Raw genomic sequence first — 21,485 nt, forward strand, 5'->3', positions numbered from 1 at the left:
AAGCTCCTGAGTTTAGAATAATAAAGTACAGACTTTAAAATAACTATGTTTACTGTGCTTGAGATTTCTTTTAATTAAAAATATTGAAAAATAACTGAACATTTTAAAAAATGGCAGCAGATTTGAAAAAAGAACCAAATGGAAATTCTAGAACTGAAAAAAATGTAATGACTGAAATTACTCAATGAATTAGTTTAACAGTGGATCAAACAGACCTGAAGAAATAATTTGAGACCTGAAAGATAGGTTTGGAATGAGATATGGAAAGGCAAAAGTTGGAATAAATAGAAGAGAGCATGGGAAAAAATGGAGGATATGGAGAGAGAAATCTAGCATTGGAATCCCAGAAGAAAAAGCCAAGATGAAGCAATCTCAGAAAAATAGCTGGGGATTTTCCTATGAATCCACAAATTCATGAAGTCCTAGGAACTTCAGGAATAAAACAATAAGAAGAAATTCATACCTTGAACCATAGTATTAAAACAATAGAAAACTAAAGACAAAAAGAAAATTATTAAAAGAAGTTGACAGTAAAAGTCACTTTTAAAGAAACAACAGTTAGCCAAAACTGGTTTGGCTCAGTGGATAGAGTGTTGGCCTGTGGACTGAGAGGTCCTGGGTTCGATTCCGGTCAGGGGTATGTACCTTGGTTGTGGGCATATCTTCGGTAGGGGGTGTGTGGGAGGCAGCTAATCGATGTATCTCTCTCTCATTGATGTTTCTAAATAACTATCTCTCTCCCTTTCTCTCTGTAAAGGATCAATAGAATATAGTTTAAAAAAAGAAAAAAAAAGAAACAACAGTTAAAAATATAAATGACTTTTCAACATCAAGACAGTGGAATCTCTCTTCAATGAACTGAAAGAAAATCACTGTCAACATAGAATTCATACCACTAAAAATATCCTTCCACAATGGGAGTGAAATCAATAATGTCCAAACAAATGCTGACAAAATTCTTTACCAGTAGACCTACATTTAAAAAGAAACCAATGAGTGTTCTTCAGGCAAAGAAAAATAACCTCAGATGGAAAGTCAGAGATGTGAAAGGAAAGAAAAGCAATAAAAATTGAGGCATCAGCAGGCTGAAATCTGTACAAGAATATGATTTGGAAGAAGCTGACTTCCAGGTGACATTATCTTCCTACTATATTAGTTGGAAATTATATTTGACTACCATCTGAAAGAAAATAGTTAAACACAATCTTTAAATCACATTTTGGAATATATTTTTTACTATTTGTGGATAAAGAAAAATCAAATGCTATTAAGAGAAGATCAATATATTATACTGCATGATTTAAAAATACAAATGGCCAAAGAAACCATTTAAAAGTAATAATAGAGAAAATATGTACAATAGCTCATCAGAAATATTAGTTGTTTTAGCAGTCAGGAGCTCTTTCTGTCTTGTGTTATGTGAGTTGAAAATACATTGTAAATGAAAATTTATGATATTTAGGGTAGTAGAATAAGATAAGGAATAGCCTTCCAGTGGTTTGTTAAAAAAATGTAAATAGTTGTATTTTCACATTAATGAAAATTTTCAGTATAGACAATATGTCCCCTTGATATCCCCTCCATCCTTAGAATTTTAAGATTCATGCTAAATGTTCTGAGAATGTCAGTACTGAATTATTAAGATACAAGTCCTTTGCTGTAAGAATAGGTCAAAGGGACTGCCCATTAATCTATTCCATTGTTCTCAAAGGACATCATTACCAATAGAATCATTCTATCAACAATGGTGCTGTCGAGTAGGTCTCATAGGATAGTCCCTGTCTCATTCACATTATCCACTCTGCCAGTCCCCTTTATTTCATGGTATTTCTATAGCATGTCCTCTGTTCTCTGAAAACCATCATGTGGAAATGATGACTAATATCAATGGCTTAACTGAATCAGATCAGGAATGTCCTCTATAGGGAGCAACAGCTGGATGATAAAGCAGACACTTGGCATCAGTTAATTTTTATTCACATCACTGTCCCAGGCAAAACCGAGAGCAGGGGGTGGAAATGGGCATTTGGCACTCACTCACCTGCCGGAGCTTGGTTCCTACCATGGAGGCACTGCTGTCAAGCACAAATACCACATTCTTGGGTAAAGGAGGAAGGTCTTTGGGGGCAAAGTAGTGCACAAAATATTCATTTAGCACCTGGTGCAGGGAAAAGAAAGTAAAAATGATAGTATCCAGAATAGGTAGAAAAACGAAAATGGACTGTCTATGGAACTTCTAAACATCAAAGATATCATGGAACAGTGTCTCTGGTCAGATTCTGCACCCAGAGCAAAAGTATTCATGGCCTTGATCCTTCCAAAAGAACCAATTACTAATTTAATCTCAATAAGGATAAAATCATCCCTTAACATTTTATTGACTATGTTGACTAATTTAATTTAAATTGTCCTTTTCTGCCTCTTGCCACTTGAGAATCCCTGCTTCCTTAATTATCTGGTTTTTACCAAGCATCTTACTAGTACAAATTGAGATGTCAAGGAGTTTGTCCACATTCTGGGTGGCACGTTAATACATTTTAATATTCACACCTTTTCTCTGGAGCAATAAAACCTAAAGGGAAATGAGCAAGGGACCAATCTCTTTTAATTAAAATTTAAGAATTAAAATTCTAATGCCATCTAACATAGCACAGGGAAAAGTGTAGATATCAACTAGCTCTCCAGATTACTGAAGCAGGAAATACTAGGTGTACCAGTTAATAATGCAGATTTTTTCAATAGATTGAGTTACTCATATATTGATATATATGCAATTTGATATGTATGTTATTTTGTTGTATTGACAGTAAGCTTCAAAACTTCATATGACAAATTTTCTGAAAGTGTTAACATCATAGATATTTTTACACTTAAAAATGTCAAATTTTGTGCCCAAAAAAGAGCATTTGTGGGAGGTTTTAATTCATTATTTTATTTTGAAGAAAAGTGCTCCTAAAAGTTATCATATTCTTTGGGACACTTACAGTGAACATGCTCCATCTCAAGATACTTGTGAACGCTGATTTAAACGTTTTAAAAGTGATGATTTCTATGTGAAAGACAAAGAACGTACATTTTCCTTTCTTTAAAATATAAGAAATATTTTAAAGAAAGAAAAATGGGTGCCACATCAAGTGAACGAAAGACAAATGGAAAACCAAAAAGTCATCAGTAAGATTTTGTTTCAACAGCACGAAAGAAAGTCTTTTTTGCATTGAATTGTGACTGGCAATGAAAAGTGGATTTATTTTGAGAATCCCAAATGCACAAAATCATGGGTTTATCCAGGTCAACCATCAACATCTACTGCAAGGCCAAATTGCTTCTGAAAGAAGTCAATGCTCTGCATTTGGTGGGATCAGAAAGGTGTGAGCTTCTAAAACCAGGCGAAACCATTAATACTGATCACTACCAATAGCAAATAATCAATTTGAACCATGCTTTGATTGTAAACAACTAGTGTTCACAAGTATCTTGAGATGGAGCATGTTCACCATAAGCTTCCCAAAGTATATGATAACTTTCAGGACACTCTTCTTCAAAATAAAATAATGAATTAAAACTTCCCATAAATGCTCTTTTTTTGGCACAAAATTTGACATTTTTAAGTGTAAAAATATCTATGATGTTAACACTTTCAGAAAATTTGACATATGAAGTTTTGAAGGTTACTGTCAATACAACAAAATAATATACATACCAAATAGCATGTATATCAACATATGTGTAACTCCATCTATTGAAAAAAATCTACATTATTAACCGGTACATCTAGTACCCTCAGATTCCAGCTAGGGAATACCACTAGTCTCCTTGGAGACACATTTTGGGTTCAAATATATTTTCTAAGAATCAGTCACTATCCCTTGGGTAAGTATTGGAATCCCCAGTTCTGAGTCTAACTAAAAGTATTAAGCAACTAACATGAAACAGTAGCAACTTACCTGGATGTCCCCAATGTTCTGTTCCCTATTAACATCATATCTAATGATGAAATCTCCCAAAACGCCATTCTGAGCAATCCTTGCTTGCTGAACCACACTAGGCTTAAAAATGACTTTGGCAAAAGTTTCATTTTGGTTGATAACAGTAGAAGGAGGTGGCCCAGCATCATCTGCATGCAAAATATAAACATAATTAATCACTAAATATGTAAATACTAGAGGCCCAGTACATAAAATTCATGCATGGGGGGGGGGGGCCTCAACCCAACCTGCACCCTCTCCAATCCAGGACCACTCAAGGCATGCCCAACTGTTGGTTTAGGCCTGATCCCCAGGATCGGGCCTAACCTGGCAGTCAGCTATCACTCTCACAATCCAGGACTGCTGGCTTCTAACTGCTCACCTGCCACCTGCCTGATTGCTCCTAACCACTTCTGCCTGCCAGCCTAATCGCCCCCTAACTGCTCCCCTGCCAGCCTGATTGCCCCTAATTGCCCTCCCCTGCCAGCCTAATCACCCCTATCAACCCCCCCTGCCAGCCTGGTTGCCCCTCACTGTCCCCGCATTGGCCTGGTCACTTCTCACTGCCCCTCTCTGCTGGCCTTGTTGCCCCTCACTGCCCTCCCAGCTGACCTGGTTGCCCCCAACTATCCACCCTGCCAGCCTGGTCGCCCCATGCAGACTGCTATTCGGTCATTGTATGAGGGCGTCCCGACCAATTTGCATATTTCTCTATTATTACAATAGTATAGATTTTCCTTAAGGAGGGAAAATTGTATTACAGTGACACAGAGGGTTAGACTTCATTTGATCATGGGTTTATTTCCTCATGAAATTTCTAGACATTATGCTAATAATGTATCATGATGCATGAGATAAGCTATCATATAGTTCACCTTCATGCCTCTCTTTTAATCTTTTCTTATGAGAATTTTTTAAACACACAAAAGTAGAGAGAATAGTAAAATGAACCCCAAAAACCCATTACCCAACTTTAATAATTATCAACTATTTACCAATATTTTGTATCTATTTTTATGTATCACCTCATCATTTTTGATAGAGTAGTTTAATATATTTTATTGATTTTACACAGAGAGGAATTGAGAGGGACAGAGAGTTAGAAACGTTGATGAAAGAGAAACATCGACCAGCTGCCTCTTGCACACCCCCTACTGGGGATGTGCCCACAACCAAGGTACATGCCCTTGACTGGAATCGAACCCGGGACCTTTCAGTCCGCAGGCTGACGCTCTATCCACTGAGCCAAACCAGCCCCGGCTTGATAGAGTAGTTTAAAGACAAATCTCAGACATCATATTTCATCCATAAATACTTCAGTGTGAATCTCTAACTATAAGAACCTTTTTTTTAGCATAACCACAAAATCATTATCACAAGTAACAAAATTAATGGGCAATCCTTTATTATGGCTGAATACTGAGTCTGTATTAAAATTTTCCTAATTCTTTAGAAAATGTCTTGAAATGGTTCGTTTGTTGGAATTAGGATCAAAACAAAGTCCCAACATCACATTTGGTTTATGTTTCTTAAGTCTCTTTTAATCTATAAATGCCACCTATCCCCACCTTTTTTCTACTACTAAATATATGTGTTATAAAACATTGGTCATTTGTTCTACAAAGTTTCTCACATTCTGCATTTCTTGATTATTTTCTCATCCTATCTTTTAACTTGCTCCTCTATTCCCCTGGTTTACAACCTTGGTTTGTACTGTAACATCTGGGAGAGCTAGAAAAAATACTGATGCCCATGCCAAGAGCTCATTTAATTGGTCTGGGACACGGCCTGGGCCTCAGGGTTTTAAAATTTCCCCTGAGAGCCGAATGTATTAAAGTTCACAGCACAGCTCAATCCCCTGTATTTCTTTGTGTTCTGGCAGGTAGACCTGAAGGCTTGGTTAGACTTAGGTTCAATGCTATCTGCAAGAACACTTCATATGTGATGTGAGTACTTACTACTTTATCACATCAGAAGGTACATAATATCAACTTGTCTACTTTTAGTGGTGGTAAGATTGATGGTTGGTTCCAGGATTCGCAATCTGATGACCTATAATAAAGTTCCTCACCAAATTTTTACTTAACAGTTTTATCAACTGCTAATAATGTTGCTCTAGACCCACTATTTCATTAGAGTTGTAAAGGAGGTTTCTGATTCTATCATTACTTCCATATGGATTTCCTCCATAAAGAAAACCTTTCCTTCATCAGTTATTTGGTTGCCCTACCATACTGTTTGTCCAGAAAGTTTGTGGTTCTTAAAATACAAAACAACAAAAAAGAACAACTTTCTCAGAGCTTTCCCCACTTTCCAAAGCTTTCCCCAGCATGAATCTTGGGCTAAAAATTAGAATTCTATAAATGTAAACAGATGAATATATTTTATGTAATTTAAGAAAACTTAGTGAGATGATATAAAGCAAAGTCATCCCATTTTTTACCTCTGACCTTTACTTCATGTTAGAAAACAAATAATCGTTTCACAGACTGCCCATTTTTACAAATTCAAACACCACCATGTTTATATACTTAGCAACAGAAATACAAATTTTTGAGATCTTTTTACACAACAAATAATATGAAAATAAAATAGAGAATTCATAAATATCAGTGCATGTGGAGATGTTTTATCCAGATACTGAATCAAAACCAGGCTTAAGACTGCTGTAAAGCATCTGACTATCTTAAAATCTATTAAAGTTGATACCATAAAGATGATCAGGAATTTTCCATCCTTATTAAAATAAATAAATAAATAAGGAAATGAGGCATAATTTAGCTATGGTAATTTGTATTTAAGAATAAACTTCCTTCTGCTAAATTTTATTAGATATTAAAATGAAAGGAAATTTAAACATTTCCTTCAACAGAACAGACAATTATTTTTCAGCAACAAGTTAGGTATAACTGATAGGGAGGACTTATAATCTAATAGATAGAGCACTTAAATTAATCTGAAAAGTACTCATACTTTTTAAAATCTTAGAACATATATACTTAATAGGTGGTTAAGTTTCTTAAATATGAATAGGGGATTAAGTTTTTCTTAAAGTATCCTTATCAAGGCCTATGCAAAGCAATTGAGAAGGGGACTCAGCTATGAATCCAGCAAGCAGAACCGATAAACATAGTCAGGCTGACCTATCAGGAGTCAAACCATCATCTTATCAACATCATCTCATCACCTAATGACTAATTATAATAGCTGATGTCTGCAGACCCCCAGGCCTGCACATAGCTGCATTCCTCACCACAGCCCCTTCCCCTTTATAATGCTTCCCCCTGATTCTTGTTGGAAGACAGGATTTGATGTATGTAAGCACCCAGTGTCCCTGGTTGGCAGCCTTCTCAATCAATGCCTAGTATGATTCAACCCTGCCTTTGTTATTGGACACAGTGACAGGCAATCCATGCCCAACCAGGGGTTTCCTGGTAACATAGCCTAAACAGGAACCACAGAGCAAAATTGAGTCTTCTATTATTTCTACTTACCAAGGGCAGAAATGTTGGGAATGACCAGAGAGCTAGCAAATAGGAAAGTTTATTTCTGTAGAAAGAAAACTGTTTGGAAGATTACATGCTTCCAACAGATTTGCTCATCTGAAGAAGGAGTTGGGAAATTCTCAATGCTCATCTACAAATGCGAGCCTCCAATTCATTAGCCTGGTTGACATTATCTTAGAACCAGTAGGCAAGAAGAAGGAAAAGAGGCTGATAATGAAATGGTTCTTGAAATAGAATAAAATTTGCTGTTCTATGGAATCAATCTTTAATTTCATTGGTGATTATTGGTAAAGCACCAAGAGTGAGCAGCTTGATAATACACTACCTAAGAACTCAGGAACATGAATGAATGAGAAGTACTTGCATTTAATACCTCTTATTATCTACTAGAGGCCAGATGCACAAAGATTTGTGCAAGAATGGACCTTCCTTCCCCTGGCTGCCAGCACTGCCCTTGCTCTGGCCAGAGCCACCTTTCCTCCTTCACATGCTACCCAGAGGCCCAGAGTGGTTGGGGCTGTGTGGAACGCCTGCATCCAGCCCTGCCCCCATTGTACATTTCTGTAATTAACCCAGCTTTGTTGGGTTAAATTGCATACTCACTCCTGATTGTCTTGTGGGCATCATGAAGGTACGCTCAATTTGCATCTTTCTCTTTTCTTAATGTAGATGAGAATTTGGACAAATTACTGAGTCTGCATTATCTCATCTATAAAATGGATTAACTCACACTATTGAAAAGATTAAGTATGTATTAAGTAGTATAAAAAAGATTAAGTAATGTATTTAGTGTTATTCTGCTTCATGGTAAGCAGTCATGTTAGCTAATATTATTAGGAAACTAAAATGTCTAAAAATAAAAGTAGGGCCAGGGAATCAAATGTAAGACAATACGACATGTCAAATTTGAAATACTACAGGCAACAAAAAGAAAGGAACTACTGCTACTTAAAATATTGAATTTCACAATTATTTAGAGTAAAACATAACATAAATAAGACTGTATATTCACCATTTTTCCATTTACATAAACTTAAGAGCAGCACAACTTATACATGGCGTTTGGAATAGAATAGTGTTAGCTTTGGGGGGTGAGGACTGACTGGGAAAGAGTATAAGGGAGCCTTTGGGGTGGTGGAATACTCTATGTCTTGATTTGGAAGTAGCTATACTGATATATATATATATATATATATATATATATATATATATATATATATATATATGTGTGTGTGTGTGTGTGTGTGTGTGTGTGTGTGTGTGTGTAAAAATTAATCAAGGTGTACACATAAGGTGCATATACTTTAGTGTATGTATACCCCAACTTTTAAAAAAGTTAAAGTCATTGGAAGTTGTATAGCAGAACAGATTAGGTGTTTCCAAAGTAATTCCAGCTGGCAGGACCCAGAAGCACTTTCGTGCAATATCAGTAAAAGCTCTAAGAAAGATGTCTTGTTGGCAGAGGCCACTATTCCAACTCATCTCTTTTGAAATATTCAGAGCCAGCCTTGGATGACTCAGTCACCTGCAGGGACAGTGCAAGCAGTTCTGACCATGTGGTCTCAGACCAGCCACATCAATATCACATGGGAACTTGCTGGAAACACAAATTCTTGGGCCCACCTAGAAATTCTGAATCAGAAGCTCTGGAGGTGAGGCCCAGAAAGATGTATTTTAGCAGCTGATTCTGGTTCCTGCACAGAAACAATGGTCACGTGTTTTTGATGTATGTAATTGCACAGCACTGACATTGTACATTTCTGTAGTTAGATTCGACTCTTTATACAGTACTTTCAGCATGTACCTATTTTTTTCTTGTTTCAAATCTCTCTCGTTGATGTGTTCTTTACAATCACCCTGAATTAATACCATTCATGGTTGAATAAAAGCATTGAGTATTAAAAATTTAATTTCTCTCTTCATAATTCATTTGACTAGGCTCTTTGATATAAGCCATGAAAAAAGATAGTGTATTATTATTTTGGTTTCCTATTGACCTCTGTTGCTTACTAATTCATGATGAAAATTCGATGATTCCTCTAAATGGGCTTATTTTCTATGCCCAAATTGTGGGTTGGTTCACAATTTGGTGGCTCACCGAGGGGTTTAGCCCCCAAGACTGATTTCCATCCATTAAGTACCAGACAGTCAGTGTGACCCAGTGAATTTTCCACTCCCAATACCCCTCCAAAAAAAGTCACTTGGAAAATATTCCAGAGTAATCTCTCTAGGAAAAAATATCCTCTTTTTATTAGAGGAGGGAATAAATCTTTTAATCAATGAGGTTAGTATAGGCTACCCCACTGCTACTGGCCAAAATCCCAAAGCTTTTTCTTACTGTGAATTGTACTCATGTTCTTGACCCTCACAAAATAGTTCATAAACATAATGAGCTTTATTAACTGCCCTCAGCAGTCCCTGGATATGTTCTGAAGATAATGAAGGGTGCAAGGAAGAGGTTAGGAACAGATCAAAAGAGTGAAAATCTGGCTACTTCCCTAATAAGAATCCACATCTTTTCTTCCTGTTGGTTTTCTCTCCTTCTCACCCTCTTGGTTAGAGTCAAGAGTGTGGCAAGAATTGAAGGAGGCTGTTTTCTAATGTCATCTTCCCATTTTAATTCGGGCATCGGTCTTGTGCAAGATAACCTCCAGTGGCATACAACTGCCTCTGCTGTGTCCTCGGTGAGATTCACTAATGGCCTTTCTCCACATATTCTTCCCTGCTTCTCACCTGCATCCTTATGATGCTTTCTTCCTGTCTGAACCCCCATATTTTTTAATAAGAAATAGGTATTATTTTAGAAGCCACATCATACTGAAGAAAGTGCATTCTAGAGTATGACAAACTCAAAAGGACTGACTTAATATCTCTAAGCCTCAGTTCCACAACTGTTACATTGGGGTAAACCATGTCATAGCATCATTGTCAGAATTGCAAGATCACATATCTAAGGAGCTGAGCTTAGTGCCTGGCACCCAGTAGGTGCTGGCCAAATAATAGCCTCCAGCCTCTTCCCTCAGAAGCAGCTTCTTGTTTCTTCTAAGCTGAAAGGCAAATGGATGGGTTTAAAATATTCTTTGATAACATACAAATAACAAGCTTCGCTACATGACTGAGAGCTTAGTAAAAACATAACAAGCTTTGCTACATGACTGAGAGCTTAGTAAAAACAAATAATCATTATTTGGAGCACGGGTGGGTGGGAAAGTCACATCAAAATAAACATTCATAGCAGGCATTTAAGAATGTTTGTGTAGAGAAAAATCCTTATAAAATATGATGCAATTAGAAGCTTCCTGAAATTAAATGCAGAACTTTGCATGAAAGAGCATGCATGTTTATTTCTCCTAGAGAGAGAATCTATAGCTTCCACCAGATTCTCTAAGAAGACAACACAAGGTTAGGAAGCTTGCATACAACTGTTATTAAACATTTCAATTCTGTCTTTTAATGACAAGGCACTTAATACATTTTGTGTAAATGGTGAAGAGAACAAAAATGCTTGTCCTTAGTTTTGTTTTGGAACATGGATTTTATTCACAAGTAAACATTCTCTTCCTAGACAACCACATTAGAATAAAAGGAAGCCAACTGCAGTGTAATATGTCTAGAGGTGATAGTATTTAGGAGCAAAGGACCACACACAAGGACATCAGCTGGAAGCTACGCCCCTTTGGGTTAACTGACAGAGGGATTTCCTGTTCTCTGTTTCCTGTGGGCCTTGGGGTTGCCTACAGTTGGACAAAAGCAGCCAACACCTGGATATTTTACAAAAGGATTTCCAAACAAACACTGCCTGCTCATTTCCCCTTGGAAAAGAGACTAAATTATCTATGGGCTCCAGGGGCAGATTTCTTAAATATATGGCTGTCAAAAATACAGTTAATAATTAGCCAACTACCCTTTGATGGTAGCAATAAAGACACAATTCAAACAAATCAATAGAGTATTAAAAGAAAAAGTAATGGGCATGGTGATTATAGTTAACAAGGAGCCCAGAGCACGATTCGAAATCATGTGACACCAACCACCCTTGAGTCGCTGGTCAGTCCGGCCTCGCTCTCTGGCCCTTGAAGCAGCTGTGGCTACTGCTGATCAGGCCTTCCCCCAGTGCAGGCACATGGAGGACCCTGCTGCCCCACCCCCGACGCTGTGTGTGCAACCTCCTCCTATCCAGTCAACCCATTATGGCATTCCGGTTAATTAGCATATTTTTCTATTTTATATATTACTGTATTGCATATTTGAAAGTTACTAAGAAAGTAGATCTTAAAAGTTCTCATCAGCCCTAGCTGGTTTTGCTCAGTGGGTAGAACATCAGCCTATGGACTGAAGGGTCCTAGGTTCAATTCTGGTCAAGGCACATGCGTGGTTTGTGGGCTTGATCCCCAGTAGGTGGTGTGCAGGAGGCAATCAATCAATGATTCTCTCTCATTATTGATGTTTCTATCTCTCCCTCTCCCTTCCAGTCTGAAATAAATAAAAGTATATTTTTTAAAAGTTCTAATCATGAAAAAAAAAAAATTCTGTAGCAATATATGGTGATAGATCTTTTTTTTTTTCCTAATCATTAAATACAACAGTACAATGATTGAAATTTCATTTGAAAGCCAAATTTTTGAAATTTAAACTTCTTCTAATGCCACTTTAAAATAGACTTGCCCAGGCCGTGAAAGGCCCTCCTTCAAGGGGTCAAAGAGCTGCAGGTGGCTCTCGAGCTGCATGTGGCTCTCAAGCCACAGTTTGCCAACTAAGAACTAGGAGAAGGAGATACAGAATGTTATTTTGGGAAGATTCTGAAGATTGGTTGCATAACCATGTGAATAAAGAACACTACTAAACTGTACACTTAGAAATAGTTGTGCTAGAGGTGAAGGGAGTGAGAAGTACAGAGCAAAAGTTAAAAAACATGGAGCTATAAAGTACAGCATAGGGAAATATAGTCAATAATATTGTAATAACTATGTATGGTGCCCAATGGGTACTAGAAATGCCAAGGAAAACACTTTGTAAAGTACATGATTGATTACCACTATGCTGTGCACCTGAAACCAATACAAAATAATATTGAATATAAATTGCAAGTTAATTTTTAAATAAAAATATTTTTAAAGAAATTTAATGTTATGTCTGTTTTTTACCACAATCAAAAACTTCTTTAATTTTTAAAAATTGCCAACTCTAGCCCTAACCAGTTTGGCTCAGTGGATAGAGCATCGGCCTGTGGACTGAAAGGTCCCAGTTTCATTCTAGTCAAGGGCATGTACCTCGGTTGCAGTCACATCCCCAGTAGGAGGTGTACAGGAGGCAGCTGATCGATGTTTCTCTCTCATCAATGTTTCTAACTCTTTATCCCTCTCCCTTCCTCTCTGTAAAAAATCAATAAAATATTTTTTTAAATTGCCAACTTTAAGTTTTTCAAGTACAGTGACATCTTTGATATTTTTAGGTTCCAAGCATCTAGCACAGTGTCAGGAACATGGTGAGAATTCAAGGCAAGCTTGCTGAACATTTAACATGGGGATGACTCAACACATTGGCATGTAGTTGGCAAGTGAATAGAAGAGTCCTTGAAGGGATCATCTTGAAATTGTTTTTGGTGAATGGGGTAGATGCTCTAGGTAACTCCTGTCACATGCCCTGGATACACCTCTAGTGCCAGCCACAGCTATGGTGGACAGTGCCATATGCCCAGACAACATCCCACCTCACATCAAACTAAGACAGCAACGAAAAGAGGTCTTCCAGAGAAGAGTAGGTTGTGCACCTATGTCAAGTTAAAGAGAGAAGGCCAATCTCCTCGGTCTCTCTGAGCCACCCTGCTCATAGCTGGCCCTGCCTGAACTACAGCCAATGCCAGAACAAAGAAAATAAAATGTGTTCTCAAATCAGCATTAAAAACCAAACAAAACAAAACCATCTATGGAGCCAAATGATTCATACCTGAATAATTTCTGCACTGAACAATGCTGGAAACCCTCACATAACAATCAGATTGTTTTCTGGCAAATGTACAGAGGCCAAACAGGGCCATGCCCTTCCAGCTGCAGAGTGGACACTGGGTCCAGTAGAGAACACAGAACAACAGGGAATTGGAACTGGGGTGACAATCAGTCATAATTCGGCCCTTTAAAAGGGCAAAGATGCCAGATTTTTAGCAAATAAAAATTTCCCAGTTAGCCAAGACCGGTTTGGCTCAATGGATAGAGCGTCGGCTTGGGACTGAAGGGTCCCGGGTTCGATTCCGGTCAAGGGCATGTACCTTGGTTGCGGGCACATCCCCAGTAGGGGGTGTGCAAGAGGCAGCTGATCGATGACTCTCTCTCATTGATATTTCTAACTCTCTATCTCTCTCCCTTCCTCTCTGTACAAAATCAATAAAGATATATTTTTTAAAAAATTTCCAATTAAATTTGAATTTCAGATAAACAGTGAATGACCTTTTTTAAAGTATAAATATGTCACAGATATTGCATGGGACATACTGTTTATACAGAATTCAAATTTAACTTAGCATCCTATAGTTTATCTGGCAATCCTGACAAAGAAGATAAGCCCTAGATTTCTGTGACCAGTCTCCTGGAACCAAATTCTGTCTTCTAATCCCTCCTTCAGAAAAAAATATGATCTACACCAAGATCTGGCAACATTAACCAACTTAAACCAGGAAAGAGTTGAAAACCTACAAGCCTTTTTTTTTTTTTTTTTTTGCCAACAGCTATTATTCCTAAGTCCATTTTACAGATACTTAGTGAGCACCCATTATATGGCAGGCATCATTCTAAGTGCTAGAATACAATCCTTCACAACAAAAGACCTTCACAACAACAACAACAAAAAGAGTAATGAGATTAACCAAACAAAGAAAACATAAGATTTTAAAACAGATTCAATTTGGCCCCTTCTTGCTCATTTTCTGAAAAAGAAGACATTGTGTTAGTCTCCAGTCAGAGGCAACTTGATCTTGCAGGACCAGTGGCTGGCCATCAAACTATTCCCAAGGACAACTGCAGTGCCACCAACCTCATCTTAAAATAAGAGGTAATGAAACTATATCTTGAGAGGCTCTCTTCTAATTAAGCTTCCTCAGTCTTTAGGATGATCTTAAGGTCCACATTTTATAGGAAGCTTACATAGGAGTGATATGATTAAAAAGCAAGCCCTAGGTTGAGTTCCACCTATTTGCCCTCCTAGGCATGTAAAGAAACGCATAACTATTGAAGAGCACAGCAAACATGGAGTCTAACAACCTAAAATATAAGTTTACTCATTGTATGTTTTTGAGGTACAATTCACATAACATAAAATTAGAAAGTGTACAATTCAGTGACATTTAGTACATTCATGATGTCGTGCAACCATCACCTCTATCCAGTTCTACAACATATTCATCACCCTCAAAGAACACTAACCATTGAGCAGCCATTCTCTATTGTTTTCTCCCCAGGCCCAGGCCATCACCAATCTGCTCTCTGTTTCTATGGATTCATCCACTGTGGAATCATAAATATGTGTGTGATCTTTTGAATCTGGCTTCTTTCACTTAGTATAATGTTTTCAAAGTACACCCATGTTGTAGTATGTATCAGTATGTCATTGCTTTGTATGGATAACTAATATTCCATTGTATGGATATACTACAATTTGTTTATCCATTCATCTACTGATGGACATTTGGACTGCTTGCACCTTTTGGCTATTGTAAATAGTGTTACTATGACCATTCATATCCAAGTATTTGAGTACATGTTTTTAATTCTTTTGTGTATATACTAAGAGAAATTGCTAGGTCATATACTAAATCTATGTTTAACTTTTTGAAGAACCATCAAACTGTTTTCCATTGTGGCTACCCCATTTTATATTATAACCAGTAATGTATGAGAGTCCCAGTTTCTCCATATTTTTGTCAAAACTTATTTTCCCTTTGTTTCTTTTTTTTATTATTATAGCCATCCTAGTGAGTGTAAATTGGTATTTCATTGTACTTTTGGTTTACATTTCTCTAATGACTAATGGTCTTGAATATCTTTTCATATGCTTGTTTGCCATTTGTATATTTTGGAGAAATGTCTACTTATTTCCTTTGCCCATATTTTAATTGGGTTGTTTATATTTTTTGTGTCTGAGTTGCAAGGATTTTTTAATATATCTTGGACACTAGACTTTTATCAGATATATGATTTGCAAAGATTTTCTACCATTCTGTAGGTTGTCTTTTTAGAATATTTTTTAAATTAAAAGCCAAGTTGATACTCTTTGTCTTCTGTGTTCTTGAGTGGAGAGCACCCCTCAATGATTAACCAGAAAATAATGAAACAAGAAGACAATTGAAAATTTCCTCATTCCTGAAACTAAAATGTCCTTTTTATGTCAAATTAGGCCCAGCCTAATTATTAGGGTAACATCATATGGGGCCATCAGTTTTGACAGAGATGAGGAGTTGAGATTTCTTAGTAATTCAGCTTGGAGGCTTGGAAACAAAGTCGGTGGACCAAGAAACAAAGGGATAGGAACTAACACCAAATAATTCTTGAAAACAAGATCTCAGGCTGTATGGAAAAGCCAGGATGAAGGTAAACACTAAGCTAGGCTTTGGGGGATAACAGCATCTCTCACAGTGGTCGGGGGAAGAATGGGAAGAACAGAACAATTCTCACAGGTTCAGGGAGCTGCAGTGGAAATTGTGGAAAGTAGAGAAAAGCTCTCTGTCATGAAAATACACCAGATAATCATGTTTGTGTTTTCTAAGAGAAGATGGGATACCTAGTTTAATAAGCTTGAGACTGTGTTAGAAAGATTGCACTAGCCCCATTGGGATAGTTTTTGGGAACTTTTCCATCTCAAGTTTCTATGTTGATGAGCAGAAGTTGAATGTGGGACAAGGTTACTTCCCACCAACTGTGTGAGTAATTCTATGTTGGCCAGTATCCAATAGTAAAATCCTGTTGGTAGAAAAGGGAGAGATACACATTTTAAGAAAGATCGAATGTCAGAGTGTTCTGATGGCGCCTGAAACTAAAGAAATAACTTCCTTTAATTTAAAAGCTGTTCCTGTAGGTCAAGATCCTGACATAGTTTATGTCCCTAAAGTCTGCTAGGAAGTCCAAAGTAAGGAAGTCCAACATTTACTGAGCATCAGAATACCTGGGAGCTTTTAAAAATAGAGCTATCTGAAATCTCTAGATGGAAAATGGATTAATGGTTGCTTGGGGCTGAGGTGGGAACAGGGAATGACTGGGAATAGATGACAAGGATCTTTAGGGGGTGATAGGAATGTTTTAAAATTGGATTGTGGTAATGGTTTCACAATTCTACAAGCAATGAATTGGACACCTAAAATGAGTACATTTTAAGCTATGTAAACTGAACCTCAATAAAACTGAGCTTTAAAAAAGCAAAAAATATGCAGAATATATTTATATTCTTTATTCTATATGCAATTCTAGATAAGGACTTCTGTGTGCTAGACTCAGCACTTTGCATGTATCATTATCTCGTTCAGCCTTTATAACTACCCTCTTAGGGAGTTTTTGTAAAATACTAAGGGTGTGAGTTTTTTTTTTAATAAATTATATATATAAAATAAATTTATACATTACATATATATATATATATATATATATATATATATATATATAAAATCAGGGAAATGTCAGTAATTTGGAGGCCATGAAACAATAGAAAGTTTAAAATTTTAACATAGAGAGTGAAATAACCAGCCTTGAACCAGTCACATAGATGGAATATCTATACTGGAGTATGCTTTCGGATGATAACATAGCCCAAGCATGTTCTATGGTTAGTGGAAGATGAAAATATTCAGCATTACTTTAGCTTTACAAGTAAGTTAAAATGTTAAAATCACTCATGTAGTTTCTTTTTTTAAAGCAATTTAAAAAGATATTTTTATTGATTTCAGAGAGGGAGAGAGAGAGAGAAACATCATTGATAAGAGAGGATCACTGATCAGCTACCTCCTGCATGCCCCTACTGGGGATTAAGTCCTTGACTGGAATTGAACCTGGGACCTTCAGTTCTGAGGTTCTATCTACTGAGCCAAACCAGCTAGGGTCTCATATAGCTTCTGTATATAAATTCTTAATTTCTCATATAAATTAATAGATTATCACACCCCAAAATACAGCTACCTAAGCCTTACCCTAACAAGTTCTAATTCAAGTCATCTGCATTTCTTTCTTTTTATAATTTCTCCAGGTGACAATAAAAGTATAGCCAAGTTTGAGAGTCACTGAAGTAAAACAAAAAGGAATAAAACAGGCAAGATACCTTATTTCTTTACTTCATTTTATTTTAATCCTATCCCTTAGGGATTTTATCACAAATGAAAATTTTCTGTCAAAAAAAAATAAAATAAATTATATATATAAAATAAATTATATATATAATAAATTCATACATTATATATATATATATATATAAAATCAGGGAAATGTCAGTAATTTGGAGGCCATGAAACAATAGAAAGTTTAAAATTTTAACATAGAGAGTGAAATAACCAGCCTTGAACCAGTCACATAGATGGAATATCTATACTGGAGTATGCTTTCGGATGATAACATAGCCCAAGCATGTTCTAAGAAAGTCTGAATTTCAAATACTCTTTCCATCAAACCCATAAATAATCAAAATATTTTAGGGGAGAGGAACTGGGGGTAAGGGGATAGGAGAGAGAGTCTTGCTTTTCACTAGCTTGTCATCTTTTAGATTCTGAACCATGAATTATACTTATTAATAACCCAGAAAGTATAACACTTTGGCATCCAAATTACATCTCACAGAATTAGCTTACAGACTGAGAAGAAGCCCATTCATTGATAATACAGTAGCCATGAGCCCAATCCTGATATACCAGAAAAGTAAACTGAGGTGAAAATAGGTGATATTGCTTTTAGCCTTGTATTGCATTTTTATATAACTAGGGAGAGACTGGGAATTTAAACTCACACCCTTAGTATTTTACAAAAACTCCCTAAGAGGGTAGTTATAAAGGCTGAACGAGATAATGATACATGCAAAGTGCTGAGTCTAGATTCTAGCACACAGAAGTCCTTATCTAGAATTGCTTCCCTAAAGATGAAAATGGGTCCAGTGGTCTGAGATTTGCTTCGAGAAATTCCAAAAGTCTGACTTCTGAACACAACCAGCTCCATCTGAGGAATGTACTGGCTTGGGTTCACATTCATGTAATGACAACTCATGTTGGTGCAAGGCCAAACCTAGTTTGATCTCTACCCTGGATTTCTTTTGGAAACACGCAAGTGTCCAGACAAAAATCGCAACATCTGTGCCTCTCCAGCTGAGGCTGCCATTTTGCAGAAACAATAACAGCTGAGTTCTGAAAGATGGGAATGAGGAGCAAAAAGGCTCCTCATCCTCTGCACCTGGCCTGGGTAAATGCCTATGAAACCTTCATGCTCTGTAGGGAAAGTAATTGCTCTGCTACAACGTGCTAGGAAAACAATTTTTTAAAAAATAAACAGGTCCCAAGAGATCAATGGTCTGGAAAAATTCCTCTCAGGCCCTGTGAATGTAAACAGTAAGCAATTTTTCAGGCCAACAATTGTGATTCATACCCTCCAAACATAACACACACACAACACTTGCGCACATCTCTGATGAGTCACAGTGGTTCTGAAAAGTAGGCAAAACACACATACATCTCATCACTGTAGCAGGACCCTCAGAATCCCCTACTGGAGGCCTGGACACAGCTATTGAGTTCTGGGCATTCACCCCAGACACACAGCACAGCTGCTCTACCCTCTCAGAGCCTACAAACTCTCAAAGAATCTTCCCTGTGGAAACACAGTTATACATTAAAAAAAAAAAAAAGTATCCCTATAAATTATAATTAGGAAGCAATGAAATTTAAGAACATTCTTTGTTAAATTTCTCTGATCTCAATGTCACAATGATTTTGTTATTCTGACTCTGGTGTAATTATATATATAAAATACATATATTTGTTTTTATTCTCTAATTTCCTTACTTAGCTATCTACTCTCTAAAGACCATGAAAAAAGGGTTACCAGGATGTCACCATGTGATCTTACCTCATTCCCTCCCCTTTAAGCCTGAATCACTGTGTGTGTGCACAGAGGGCTCTCAATACCATGGACGTTCCAGCTCTTGACTTGACTGTGGTCATTGAGCTCACAGTGGAGAAAATTAGACTTCAAATCATTTTTTAGAAACTATGCTTCTCATAAACTTCTTAAAATAAAAAGGATATTTTTTGTGGTCTGTTTTTTGTTTGTTTTTTGGTTGCTCATGAAGTATGTAAAAACATTAAAGCAAATATACTTGAAAAAAAATAAAATAAAAAATAAAAGGCATTTTAAGGAGATAAAAGCTAATCAGACAAAGACCTGCCTCCAAAATCACACTTATGAGCTAATAAAAGTGGTAAGATTTGCAAAGAAAATAAATATAAGATGATAATAGTAATGACAATACTTAACAATTCTTAAGCTCTTACTCTCGGCCAGGCACTTCACACACACTAACAGTTCCAATGACCCTATGAGAAGTTATCACCCATGATTTGCGGATGCTCAAGCCGAGTCTTACAGGGCCCAGGTAATTTTTTGCCAAGGTTATAGTTAATAACAACTAGAATCCATTAACCATACACACAGCCGCCTATATGACATAAGAATAGTGTATTGTATCTGATGCCATTTCTGAATGTCAGATACCTTGACAATATTTTAAAGTTTTAATTAGATCTGAATTGAGAGTGTCAAACTCAATGTTGGGAGTCAACATATAACAAAAGACCCGAGTCCCCCTATAGACCAGGACACACTCCAGTGTTTGGGAGTAAACTACTTCTCATATGGTTATTTTCATTGTGTTAAATGTATTCCACTTATCAAGTCATTTGCCAAGCCTCCTGCCAATTTCACCCCTAAATATTCTTATATCTTGGGCCACTTTCCTTGCAATCACAGAGACTGAATTAAGATTCTGCATATTCACTTATTACTTAGCATTTCTCTGATCTCAAGGTCACAATGATCTTGTCATTCTGACTCTAGTGCAATTTTTAAAAAAGCTTTTTTTATTGAGCCCTAGCCAGTTTGGCTCAGTGGATACTGTTATCTTGCAGACTGAAGGGACCCAACTCCAATTCCCGTGAAGGGCATGTACAGTATTTGGTTATGGGTTTGATCCCCTGTAGGGGGAGTGCAGGAGGCAGATGATCAATTATTCTTTTTCATCATTGATATTTCTTTTCTTTTCTTTTGTGGGTTGTTTTGTTTTTGTTTTTGTTTTTGCATTAATTTTTAGGAAGAGTGGAAGAGAGACAGAAAGACAGAGAAACATCGATGTGAAAGAAACACATCGATTGGTTGCCTCTGCCACATACCCTGACTAGGGCTTGGGCTGGGGAGGAGACTGCAACCAAGGTATGTGCCCTTAACTGGAATCAAACCCAGGACTCTTTGGTCTACAGGTCAAAGCTCTATCCACTGAGCTAACCAACTAGTGCCTCAACGTTTATGTTTCTATCTCTTTCTCCCTTCCTATCTGAAATCAATAAGAATATATTTTTAAAAAAAGATTTTGTATTGAATTTTAGAGGAGGGCGGGAGGAGAAGAGAGAAAAACATTGATGTGAGAGAGAAACATTAATCAGCTGCCTCTATACAACCCTAATTGGGGATGGAGCCCACAACCAGGGCATGTACACTGACTGGAAATCAAATCAGCAACCTTTTCAGTGCGTGGGACAATACCCAACCAACTGGGCCACTCCGGCCAGAGCTCTGCTGCCATTTTTGGACCCATCTGTCCAAGCCGTACTGGTATTATAGTGTAAAACACAAGTGATTATTTAATATAAATTATTAGTTTTAAAACAGTTTTTTAGAAAATGACCCTATAAACCCTCACCTCTAGTATAAAATAATTATTTCATATAACTTCTTGGTCTTTTGTCATATTTGTATTTAACAAAGTTATCATATTTAACATTATAGTG

The 21,485-nt window shown here is 36.9% G+C and overlaps 1 protein-coding gene across 2 annotated transcripts in view; it reads right to left on the reverse strand.

The window, feature by feature from the left end:
- ITIH5 (inter-alpha-trypsin inhibitor heavy chain 5) overlaps nucleotides 1-21,485 on the reverse strand; it is a 79,333-nt gene that overhangs the window by 34,816 nt on the left and 23,032 nt on the right. Inside the window, exons 6-7 of one of the 2 annotated variants that reach the window (XM_036461320.2) lie at nucleotides 3,945-4,117; nucleotides 2,042-2,158 (exon numbers count right to left, since the gene is read on the reverse strand). In XM_036461320.2, coding sequence (XP_036317213.1) covers nucleotides 2,042-2,158; nucleotides 3,945-4,117 — 290 coding nt within the window. The remainder of the gene's footprint in view (nucleotides 1-2,041; nucleotides 2,159-3,944; nucleotides 4,118-21,485) is intronic. The other variant, XM_036461331.2, reaches the window with a different exon arrangement.

Source organism: Pipistrellus kuhlii, unplaced genomic scaffold, assembly GCF_014108245.1.
Source record: "Pipistrellus kuhlii isolate mPipKuh1 unplaced genomic scaffold, mPipKuh1.p scaffold_m20_p_1, whole genome shotgun sequence".
In the NCBI taxonomy this organism is placed as follows: Eukaryota; Metazoa; Chordata; class Mammalia; order Chiroptera; family Vespertilionidae; genus Pipistrellus; species Pipistrellus kuhlii.